Raw genomic sequence first — 12,568 nt, forward strand, 5'->3', positions numbered from 1 at the left:
TAAATCTTTCTTTTCTCGCTTTAAAATTATGCCCTCTCACTTAGAACTCCCCGATCCTAGGGAAAAACAAAAACAAAGTTGCTGGAAAAGCTCAGCACATCTGGCAGCATCTGTGGAGGAGAAAACAGAGTTCACGTTTCTGGTCCGGTGACCCTTCCTATTCACTTTATCTATGCCCCTCATGATTTTACAAACCTCTATAAGGTCAACCCTCAACCTCCAATAATTCAGTGAAAAAAAGTCTCAACTTATCCAGCCTATCCTTGTTATTCAAACCCTCCAGTCCCAGCAACATTCTTGTAAATCTTTTCCAAACCCTCTCCAATTTCATAATATCCTTCCCATAGCAGGGTGACCAGAAGTATTTTTTCAAGGCAGAGATTGATAATTTCTTGATCTCACAAGGGATCAAGGGCTACGGGGAGAGTGCAGGAAAGTGGAGTTGAAATGCCCATCAGCCATGATTAAATGGCAGAGTGGACTCGATTGGGCCGAATGGCCTTATTTCCACCCCTATGTCTTGTGATCTAAGTATACGCAGTACTCCAAAGGTGGCCTCACCAACGTCCTATGCAACTTCAACATGAAGTCCCAACTCCGAAAATTCTAAACGCCTTATCTTCCACTCTGTCTACCTGTCAGATGCAACGTTCAATGAACTATGTACCTGAACCCCTAGATCTCTCTGTTTAACAACATTTTCCAGGGCCCTACCATTAACGGTGTAAGTCCTGCCCTCGTTCATCTTAGCAAAATGCAATGCCTCACCTTTGTCCAAATTAAACTCCATCTGCTACTCCTCAGCCCATTGGTCCAATTGAACAAGATCCCTTTGTAACCTTAATAATCTTGCCCACTGCCTACTTTACCACCAATTTTGGTGGAAAACTGCTGACCATATACCTCCAGGCTGGAAAACAACCTTCCATGACCACCCCTCTATCTAGTCAATTTTGTATCCAGTTGCCAAGCTGTTCCTGAATCCTAAGTGATTTATAGAATCCCTAGAGAGTGGAAACAGGTCCTTTGGCCCACCAAGTCCACACCAAACCTCAGAGCATACTACCTAGACCCATCCCCCTATAACTCACCTAATCTACACCTCCCTGAACACTATAGGTAATTTAGCATGGCCAATCCACCTACCCTGCACATCTTTGGACTGTGGGAGGAAACCCACACAGACATGGGGAGGATGTGCAAACTCCACACAGACAGTTGCCTGAGGCTGGAATCGAACCTAGGTCCCTGGTGCTGTGAGGCAGCAGTACTAACCATTGTGCCACCCCTAATTTAACTTTACTATCCAGTCTACTATGTGGAACTCTTGTCAAAGGCCTTACTGAAGCCCGTGTAAACAACTGTACTACTCTTCAATCCTCTATATTCTTAGTCACATCCTCAAAAAAACTCAGTCAAGTTTAACCCACCTAACCTAAACATCTCTGAATATTATGGGTAATTTAGCATGGCCAGTTCACCAAGCCTGCACATCTTTAGACAGTGGGAAGAAACCAGAGCACCCAGGGAGGACCTACAGAGACAATGTGAGAATATACAGATACCACACAGCTGGTTGCCTGAGAGTGGAATTGAAAGCAGGTCCCTGGCACTGTGAGGCAGCAGTGCTAACCACTGAGTGAGTTACTGTACTTCTGCCACAGGCCCTGCAATTTTCTCCCTAGCTTCTCACAATGTTTTGGGATACACTTGATCAGGTCCCAGAAATGTGTCTACCTTTATGCTTTCTAGAATCTCCAGTACCTGGTCTTTTGTAATCAAAGTCAACTTTCGGATTTCTGAGCTCAGGTAATTCAGCCCAGAATAGGGTAGGATTTTGGGGCCCCCGACAAGAGGCCAGTTTCTAGTGAGTGGAGATTCTTGCCAAGATGGGTCAAGTAACCAGGACTGAAGGCGGCCGAAACCCTTCCTCTTTAATCTTTGCTCTCTTTTTTCCATTAGCTCTTCCATGTCCTGACCATAGCCACTTTGCCGAATGCACCTCCGCTTGCCCAATGACTTGTGTCTCCTTGGAGCAGGATGTGGATTGTACGCTGCCTTGTGTGGAGGGTTGTCAATGTGACCAGGGTTTTGTCCTGAAAGACGGTCACTGCATTCCAAAGAGCCACTGCGGCTGTATCTACGGAGGTTTGGAGGTCAGGACCAATGAAACTTTCTGGTTGGACAGAGACTGTCAGACTCGCTGCTACTGTAATGGCTCTGACAATGCGGTATATTGTGAGAGCGCCTCCTGCCGTGTCGATGAGTTTTGCTCTAGTGGACCGGACCTGTTTTCCTGCCTTCCCCGCACAGAGGCTGTTTGCATCATGTCTGGTTACAGCCACTTGTACACCTTTGACACTCTGGCCTATGATCTGCAAAGTACCTGCTCCCACATCGTCAGCACTGTGTCCACCAGCTCCCAACATCTGCCCCACTTCCTGGTCCAAGCTGAGAATGAAGACCGCAACACGTCATTGGCTCTGTGGCTTCATCAAGTCGAGGTGAAGGTGTACGGCTACGGTATCACCGCTTCCAAAGCCTACAAACACACAGTGATGGTGAGCAAGGACGAGGCAGGGGAGTGGGGCTGAGTCCCAAATCTGTGAAGCTCTGCAAAACAGGGGCAGTAAATATCAGGTACTACTTGGGAAACCTGGCTTCTCTATGCCCCTTATCCAATTCCCCTGGAAATGCTGAATAATCCTTGGCACATTACTGTTTTATTGGTTCAGGGGATGCGGGGCGTTTATTGCTGTGGGGGATGGTAAGCTGACGGAGTGCCCACAGAAACGGGCCAGATCATGGAGTAGATCAGCAGAGGGAGTGCAGGGATGCTGCTGGTTACTTTCCAATGAATTTAACTCAGAGAGGATATGGAATCCCTCCAGGGCGGGTGGGACCTGAAGTCCCAAGGAATGGTCACCATCAGGAAGCATTGTAGGAGCCAGTGTGCATTATTAATCCTGACCACGATCGGCCCCATTGAACATTAACTGGAAAGTTTTCCTTCTGCAGGTGAACGAGGAGCGGGTTAATCTGCCCCTCAGACTGGGTCATGGCAAGGTCAATCTTTACTCGTTCGGTTTCTACCTGATTCTGGAAACGGATTTTGGTCTCAAGGTGATTTATGACTGGAACACCTTCCTAATGGTGACCGTCCCCAGGATCTTCTTCAATTCCACGCGGGGTCTGTGTGGCCAGTTCAATGGAGATCCGGCTGATGATCTCCAGACTGCTGAAGGCGAGATTGCAAGAGGTCTGCTGGAGTTTGCAGAGAGCTGGATGGTGGTGAGGACTGCGTTTTGTGAGCTGGGCTGTGACCGGGTTTGCCCCTCTTGTGAGCAGGTACTCAATCTCCCTGTGGACGTGCTGCAACTCTGTGCCCTCATTGTGTCCAAAGACAATGTCTTCAACCGCTGTCACGCAAAGGTGAATCCCACTTTCTTTTACCACAATTGTATTTTCGACACGTGCATTGACCGTGGAGACCGTCAGACCGCCTGTAACTGGCTTCAGAGCTACAGCAGCAGCTGCCAGGCTCAGGGGGTTGTTCTGGCCAGCTGGAGAAACCTGACCATGTGCAGTAAGTCTCAGTGTCACCTTCTCATATTCCTGACTTCAAAACTCTTACATCTCACTGAGCGAGGGCTTCTTCACTGTCTGCTTCTCAAATGTTTATTCAAAGGTAGTAAGAACTGATGCTGGAGTCAGAGATAACACAGTGTGGAGCTGTAGGAACACTGCAGGCCAGGCAGCATCAGGGGAGCAGGAAAGTTGACGTTTTGGGTCATGACCCTTCTTCAGAAAAATTCTGAACTCAAATTTCTGAAAAAGTGTCTCGATCTGAAACGTCAACTTTTCTGATGCTGCCTGACCTGCTGTGTTCCTCCATCTCCACACTGTGTTATCTAATGTTCATTCAAACTGCCCTGTCCCAGTGAAGAACCCAGTCTCTGGGGACAGCTCAGTTAGGGGGTACTCACTGAGAAGATCCTGGGTGATGAATATCTAGCAAGACGAGCAGTGTTCCCAATACCAATCTCTGCAGAAATGAGCTGTATACGTTCTTCCAGTTTAAAAAACTGTTCATCAGTGCTCTGTTTCCTACCACTTAACCAAGGTGATACTCCTGCAGACACACTACCCCTTTTGTTTTCTGGGGTTTAACTTCACTGGCAGACCTGTTTATGTCACATCTTTTCAAATGTCTTTTGAAATTCTTGCATAAATTTAGAAAGTGGAACAGTGGAACAAGTCCTGATTTATGCTGTTTCTTGGCATGTTTACTGTACACTGACATTTGATGAGGAAGAAGCCTTCTTTTGAGTTGGTCAAGGTTACTGATTGTTGTTAAATTGATTGAAGGGACCTTTATCCTGATGCTGCACGCTTACAAACACAAGATGCAGTTGTCAAGATAATGAAACGTGAGGCTGGATGAACACAGCAGGCCAAGCAGCATCTCAGGAGCACAAAAGCTGACGTTTTGGGCCTAGACCCTTCATCAGAGAGGGGGATGGGGAGAGGGAACTGGAATAAATAGGGAGAGAGGGGGAGGCGGACCGAAGATGGAGAGAAAAGAAGATAGGTGGAGAGAGTATAGGTGGGGAGGTAGGGAGGGGATAGGTCAGTCCAGGGAAGATGGACAGGTCAAGGAGGTGGGATGAGGTTAGTAGGTAGCTGGGGGTGCGGCTTGGTGTGGGAGGAAGGGATGGGTGAGAGGAAGAACCGGTTAGGGAGGCAGAGACAGGTTGGACTGGTTTTGGGATGCAGTGGGTGGACGGGAAGAGCTGGGCTGGTTGTGTGGTGCAGTGGGGGGAGGAGACAAACTGGGCTGGTTTTGGGATGTGGTGGGGGAAGGGGAGATTTTGAAGCTGGTGAAGTCCACATTGATACCATTGGGCTGCAGGGTTCCCAAGCAGAATATGAGCTGCTGTTCCTGCAACCTTCGGGTGGCATCATTGTGGCAGTGCAGGAGGCCCATGGTGGACATGTCATCTAAAGAATGGGAGGGGGAGTGGAAATGGTTTGTGACTGGGAGGTGCAGTTGTTTATTGCGAACCGAGCAGAGGTGTTCTGCAAAGCTCTCCATCTCGGGCAACCAGCTTGTAACTGATGTCCATTTCAAGCCCACCGACTCCCACAGCTACCTAGAATACACCACCTCCCACCCACCCTCCTGCAAAAATTCCATCCCCTATTCCCAATTCCTCCGCCTCCGCCGCATCTGCTCCCACGATGAGGCATTCCACTCCCGCACATCCCAGATGTCCAAGTTCTTCAAGGAAGGCAACTTTCCCCCCCACAGTGGTCGAGAACACCCTTGACCGCATTTCCCGCATTTCCCGCAACACATCCCTCACAACCCGCCCCCGCCACAACCACCCAAAGAGGATGCCCCTCGTTCTCACACACCACCCCACCAACCTCCGGATACAATGCATCATCCTCTGACGCTTCCGCCATCTACAATCCGATCCCACCACCCAAGACATTTTTCCATCCCCACCCCCGTCTGCTTTCCAGAGAGACCACTCTCTCCGTGACTCCCTTGTTCGCTCCACACTACCCTCCAACCCCACCACACCTGGCACCTTCCTCTGCAACCGCAGGAAATGCTACACTTGCCCCCACACCTCCTCCCTCACCCCTATCCCAGGCCCCAAGATGACATTCCACATTAAGCAGAGGTTCACCTGCACATCTGCCAATGTGGTATACTGCATCCACTGTACCCGGTGTGGCTTCCTCTACATTGGGGAAACCAAGCGGAGGCTTGGGGACCGCTTTGCAGAACACCTCTGCTCGGTTCGCAATAAACAACTGCACCTCCCAGTCACAAACCATTTCCACTCCCCCTCCCATTCTTTAGATGACATGTCCATCATGGGACTCCTGCAATGCTACAATGATGCCACCCAAAGGTTGCAGGAACAGCAACTCGTATTCCGCTTGGGAACCCTGCAGCCCAATGGTATCAATGTGGACTTCACCAGCTTCAAAATCTCCCCTTCCCCCACCACATCCCAAAACCAGCCCAGTTCGTCCCCTCCCCCCACTGCACCATACAACCAGCCCAGCTCTTCCCCTCCACCCACTGCATCCCAAAACCAGTCCAGCCTGTCTCTGCCTCCCTAACCTGTTCTTCCTCTCACCCATCCCTTCCTCCCACCCCAAGCCGCACCTCCATCTCCTACCTACTAACCTCATCCCACCTCCTTGACCTGTCTGTCTTCCCTGGACTGACCTATCCCCTCCCTACCTCCCCACCTATACTCTCCTCTCCACCTATCTTCTTTTCTCTCCATCTTCGGTCCGCCTCCCCCTCTCTCCCTATTTATTCCAGAACCCCCACCCCATCCCCCTCTCTGATGAAGGGTCTAGGCCCGAAACGTCAGCTTTTGTGCTCCTGAGATGCTGCTTGTCCTGCTGTGTTCATCCAGCCTCACATTTCATTATCTTGGATTCTCCAGCATCTGCAGTTCCCATTATCACTGATGCAGTTGTCAAGATTGGAATTTATTCTGGGTAAACGTTACTCTGCAAAATCATTGAACAAAGTTGTATCATAAATAATGGGAACTGCAGATGCTGGAGAATCCAAGATAACAAAGTGTGAAGGGGGATGAACACAGCAGGCCAAGCAGCATCTCAGGAGCCAAAAGCTGACGTTTCGGGCCTAGACCCTTCATCAGAGAGGAGACCCCTCTGATGAAGTGTCTAGGCCCGAAACGTCAGCTTTTGTGCTCCTGAGATGCTGCTTGGCCTGCTGTGTTCATCCAGCTCCACACTTTGTTATCATTGAACAAAGTGGTTATTTTGTATTATTTGGGGATCATTCTAATGTATTGTTGGTTTTATTGAATTCGGATAAGGGAAAATGTTTCCAACTTGGGATTATTACCACTTTTCTCCATTAACTCGACCTTTGGTTGATTTGTGCTGAATTTGATGGGGTTAGGAAGTTACTCAATGGGATATTTGGATGTCCGGATTGGTTACTTCTGTTGATGACAAATTTAACTATTTTACTCTAACTTTTGGCTAACAAGCTGTCTGGATCTTGGAAAATAATTCTTTAAACTTCAAACTAGAGGCTTTAGAATCATTGTTACTCAACGTATTTCAAGTGATTAATTAATGAAAATGTAAGGCAGTTGAATCCTGATGTGGACCATATTTAATAAAGTTACACATTTGCTTCTGAGATGGCTGTTGCTAAATGGAAACAATTCAGGGACAATTAAATGAATGGAATCCAAATGGTAAATTACAATACTGCATTTATTTTTTAGTAAATGTTTTGCATTTGATTTCCTTCCCGTAGTGATCAACTGTCCTGCAAACAGTCACTACGAGAGCTGTATGTCTGTGTGCCAACCGGGGTGTGGCACCATCAAAACTTACCAGGACTGCAGTCGTTATTGTGTGGAGGGCTGTCAGTGTAACGATGGCTTCCTGCTCAATGGCAGAACGTGCATCCTGCCCCAGGACTGCGGCTGCTTGGCAGATGATAATTACTATGAGGTAAGTCAGAAAGTTCTTCTGAAGCTGGATCTTTGCAGACTTGATGATTTGATAAAATTTTCAGAGAAACTATTTTGTCTGATGGGACATCCAGAACATGGACAGAACTTTATAATTCATGCCAGGAATGAATAAGAAATAATTTCTTCAAATGCCCTGTAAAGAAAATCTGAAACTCTCCGTCAAAAAGCTTTTGAAGTCAGAAGTTTAATGATAATTTCAAATTATCAAAGGTTTTAAGAGATAAAGAACCAAGGTGGGTTCAAAACTTGAGATGTGGATAAACCACAGATGAATTAAATGCAGCAGCACACTCAAGGAACTGAAAGATTTTCCCAAGACTGGTTTGATGGAGCTTTCTGATATTGTTATTGGGAGACCTGGGTTCTAAAGTGGACAGAACCAAGTGGAGCAACCTTGAAGGATTTGAATGTCCTACTCCTGCTCCAAATTTCTATGTACTGCTTTAAGTTTGGTTTGTATTTCTAGATTGTGTGTGTGTGTCATGAGGGAAGATATGCCTTCAGTTTAATTTTACATTTGTTTTGCGAAGTAGTGACAGGGTGCCTGAAGTCTGTTGATACATACATTTTTCATAAGGTTTTACAGCATTGGAGTAATAATTGAGGTGAACAGTTCATTGCATTAAAAACAAGGGAGAAAAGACCACTGATGTCCTAGTGACAGGAGTCCAAAATACCAAAAGACAAAGCAACTAGAAGGTCAAATAAATATATGCAGGTTGAGTCAGAGAGAGCTGCCAGTGTTACCAGTCTCCTCAACAGCCAGGGCTGGGGAACAAACCCTGACTAACAGAACAAGGAACTTTAAAATGGAGACAGGGTGATCCTTCACTGAAGTTTGAGTACTTTTGAGATTTTTGTTGAGGGTAAATCTTTATTGCTGATATTCGCGGTAAGATTCTTTATAAATAGTTCTTGTACAGTTTAGTATAGTATTTTTCATTTGTAATAATTTTTTGTTAATTTTGTTAAATTGCAACTTGTGAATATGTTAAGTGAGTGACCTCCATGATAACCAAACATCAAAAATAAAATGTTTGGTTTATCAATACAGGTTTGACTTTGGGATGTAACTTTACTATCCATTTATTACTGTCTCTTGGAATCATAACAAAGTTCAGACTGAAAATGATGGAAATCGTCTGTCTTTGAAATGTGTTTAAACATTTCTTCTATCTCAGCAATGTGCATGGTATTGGCTTGACCAGAATTTATTGTCCATCCCTAACGGCCCTTGGATAGGTTGTTGAAGCTGCCTTCTTGAATTGTTGTAGTCCTTGGGGAGTAGGAACATCCCCATTGCTATTAGGGAGAGAATTCCAAAATTTTTGGTTCAGCAGAAATGGAGGAAATGTGATATCTTTCCAAGACAAGATGGCTTGTAGGGACACATAATGGGGCTGGTGTTCCCATGCATCTACTACCTTGCACTGCTGTACTAGCCTATGTGTGTTGTTGCCATGCATCTTGTAGATTGTACACACTGATATCAATGATGGTGGAGGGCGTGAATATTTCAGGAGTTGCCAATTGAGTGTCTGCTTTGTCCAGGATGGTGTTAATCTTTTTGACTGTTATTAGAGCTGCACCCATCTAGACAATTGGTGAATATTCCATTACACTCTGCCTTGTGCTTTGTAAATAATGGCCAAGCTCTGGGGAGTCAAGAGGTGAATTACTCACTGCAGATTCCTAGCCTCTGATTTGCTGTTGTAGTCATGATATTAATGTGGCCAGTGCAGCTGAGTTTCTGGTCAATGGTAATCCCCAGCATATTGATAGTCAGTGATTCAGTGATGGTAATGGCACGGAATGTCAAGTGGCAATGGTTAGATTCTGTTTTGTTGGAGATGGTCTTTGCACCTCACTTGTGTCTCATGAAGGGAGAGGGTGACTAGCCCTAAGTCATGGTCCACATAGGCACCAACGACATAGGTAGGAAGAGGAATAGGGATGTCAGGCAGGATTTCAGGGAGCTAGGGTGGAAGCTGACAGCTAGAACAAACAGACTAGTTATCTCTGGTTTGTTACCTGTGCCACATAATAGCGAGGCAAAGAACAGGGAGAGATGTCAGCTGAACACACAGGGATGGTGCAGGAGGGAGGGCTTCAGGTACATTGACAATTGGAGCTCATTCTGGGGAAGGTGGGACCTCTACAAACAGGATGGTCTCCACTTGAACCAGAGGGGCACTAATATCCTGGGTTGGAAATTTGCTAGTGCTATTCAGGTGGACTTAAACTAGCTCAGAAGGGGGATGGGAAACTGTGGTGTAGTTCCAGTACATAGGAGGATGAGCATAGGGAGAACATGGACAGGACCTCACTGTCACAGGAGTGTGCTGGCAGACGGCAAGCTGGATTGAAATGTGTCTACTTTAATGCCAGGAGTATCCGGAATAAGGTAGGTGAGTTTGCAGCATGGATAGGTACCTGGGACTTCGATGTTTTGGCCATTTCGGAGACATGGATAGAGCAAGGTCAGGAATGGATGTTGCAGGTTCCAGGGTTTAGATCTTTCATAAACATCAGGGAAGGTGGTAAAAGAGGAGGAAGTGTGGCTTTGTTAGTCAAGGACAGTATAATGGTGGCTGAAAGAACTTTTGATGAAGACTCGTCTACTGAGGTGGGATGGGCTGAGGTCAGAAACAGGAGAGGAGAGGTCACACTGCTGGGAGTTTTTTTAAAATAGGTCTCCACAAAGTTCCAGGGATGTGGAGGAGAGGATTGGCAAAACTATTCTGGGCAGGAGTGAAAGGAACAGGGCGGTCATTATGGCAGACTTTAACTTCCCTAACATTGACTGGAAATGCTATAACTCTAGTGCGATGGATGGATCAGGTTTTGTGTGCAGGACAGTTTCCTGACACAGTATGTTGAAGGGCCGACAAGAGGGGAGGCCACACTGGATCTGGTACTTGGTAATGAACCAGGCCAGGTGTTTGATTTAGTGGTAGGTGAGCACTTTGGAGAGAGTGACCATAATTCGGTTATTTTTACTTTAGCGATGGAAAGGGATAGGAACATGCCACAGGGCAAGAGTTATAGATGGGGGAAGGGCAATTACAATGCGATTAGGCAAGACTTAAGAGGCATAGAATGGGCTAGCAAAATGCAGGGGATAGGTCAATCGAAATGTGGAGCTGGTTTAAGGAACAGATATTGTGTGTCCTTGATAGGTATGTCCCTGTCGGGCAGGGAGGAAGTGATAAGGTAAGGGAACCGTGGTTTACTAAAGAAATTGTATATCTTGTTAAGCGGAAGAGGGAGGCATATGTGATGATGAGACGAGGTGGTTCAGATGAGGCAATGGAGAGTTATAGATTAGCTAGGAAGGATTTAAAGAGAGAGTTAAGAAGAGCAAGGAGGGGACATGAGCAGACATTAGCAGGTAGAATAAAGGAGAATCCGAAAGCTTTCTCTAGGTATGTGAGGAATAAGAGGATGACTAGGGTAGGAATGGGACCAGTCAAAGACAGAAGTGAGAAGTTGTGTGTGGACCCTGTGGAGATCGGAGAGGTGCTAAATGATTATTTCTCATCTGTTTTCACTGAGGAACAGGAGAATATTGTAGAGGAGATGACTGAGTTACAGGCTACTAGAATTGAATGGATTAAGATTAGTAAGGAGGAGGTGTTATCAATTCTAGAAGCTGTGAAGGTAGATAAATCCCCTGGGCCGGATGCGATTTTTCCGAGGATTGTCTGGGAAGCTAGGGAGGAGGTGGTGGAGCCTTTGGCCTTGATCTTTGAGACATCATTGTCTACAGGTTTAGTACCAGAGGATTGGAGGATTGCAAATGTGCCCTTGTTCAAGAAGGGCAGTAGGGACAACCCAGGTAATTATAGACCAGTGAGCCTCATGTCTATTGCAGGAAAGGTTTTGGAAAGGATTACAAGAGATAGGATTTAAAATCATCTAACAAGCAACAATTTGATTGGAGATAGTCCGTGTGGATTTGTCAAGGGCAGGTCGTGTCACACAAACCTCAGAGTTTTTTTGAGAAGGTGACCAACCATGTGGACGAGGGTGGGGCAGTTGATGTGGTGTACATGGACTTCAGTAAAGTCTTTGATAAGATTCCACATGGTAGGCTATTGGAGAAAATACAGAGGCACGGGATTGAGGGAGATTTAGCAGTTTGAATTAGAAATTGGCTTTCTGTAAGAAAGCAACGAGTGGTGGTTGATGGAAAATATTCAGCCTGGAGTCAGGTCACTAGTGGTGTGCCTCAAGGATCTGTTTTGGAACCACTGCTGTTTGTCATTTTTATAAATGACTTGGACGCAGGCATAGGTGGATGGGTTAGTAAGTTTGCAGATGATACTAAAGCCAGTGGAGTGGTGGACAGTGTGGAAGAATGTTGCAGGTTGCAGAGAGACTTGGATAAACTGCAGAATTGGACTGAAAGGTGGCAAATGGAGTTCAATATGGATAAATGTGAGGTGATTCACTTTAGGAGGAATAATAGGAAGGCAGAATACTGGGTCAATGGAAAGATTCTCAGTAACGTGGATGTGCAGAGGGATCTTGGTGTCCATGTACGTAGACCCCTGAAAGTTGCCACCCAGGTTGATAGTGCTGTTAAGAAGGCTTACGGTGTGTTAGGTTTTATTGGTAGAGGGATTGAGTTCCGGAGCCGTGATGTCATGCTTCAACTGTACAAAACGCTAGTGCGGCCTCATTTGGAATATTGCGTGCAGTTCTGGTCGCCCCATTACAGGAAGGATGTGGAAGCATTGGAAAAGGTGCAGAGGAGATTTACCAGGATGTTGCCTGGTCTGGAGCGCAGGCCCTATGAAGAAAGGCTGAGGGACTTGGGTTTGTTCTCATTGGAGAGAAGGAGGCTAAGAGGGGATTTAATAGAGACATACAAGATGATCAGAGGATTAGATAGGGTGGACAGTGAGAGTCTTTTTCCGACGATGATGACTTCAGTTTGTATAAGGGAGCATAGCTACAAATTGAGGGGTGATAGATTTAAGACAGATGTCAGAGGCAGATTCTTTACTCGG

At 46.3% G+C, this 12,568-nt stretch overlaps 1 protein-coding gene across 1 annotated transcript in view; it reads left to right on the top strand.

The window, feature by feature from the left end:
* Positions 1-12,568, top strand: part of LOC125466893 (alpha-tectorin) — a gene marked incomplete at its 5' end in the record, with an annotated part of 66,028 nt that overhangs the window by 26,883 nt on the left and 26,577 nt on the right. The window contains 3 exon segments of the mRNA XM_059639013.1: positions 1,963-2,561; positions 3,019-3,586; positions 7,331-7,530. Of these exon segments, the coding sequence (XP_059494996.1) occupies positions 1,963-2,561; positions 3,019-3,586; positions 7,331-7,530 (1,367 nt within the window).

The sequence above is a fragment of the Stegostoma tigrinum genome, chromosome 32, assembly GCF_030684315.1.
Source record: "Stegostoma tigrinum isolate sSteTig4 chromosome 32, sSteTig4.hap1, whole genome shotgun sequence".
Taxonomy (NCBI): Eukaryota; Metazoa; Chordata; class Chondrichthyes; order Orectolobiformes; family Stegostomatidae; genus Stegostoma; species Stegostoma tigrinum.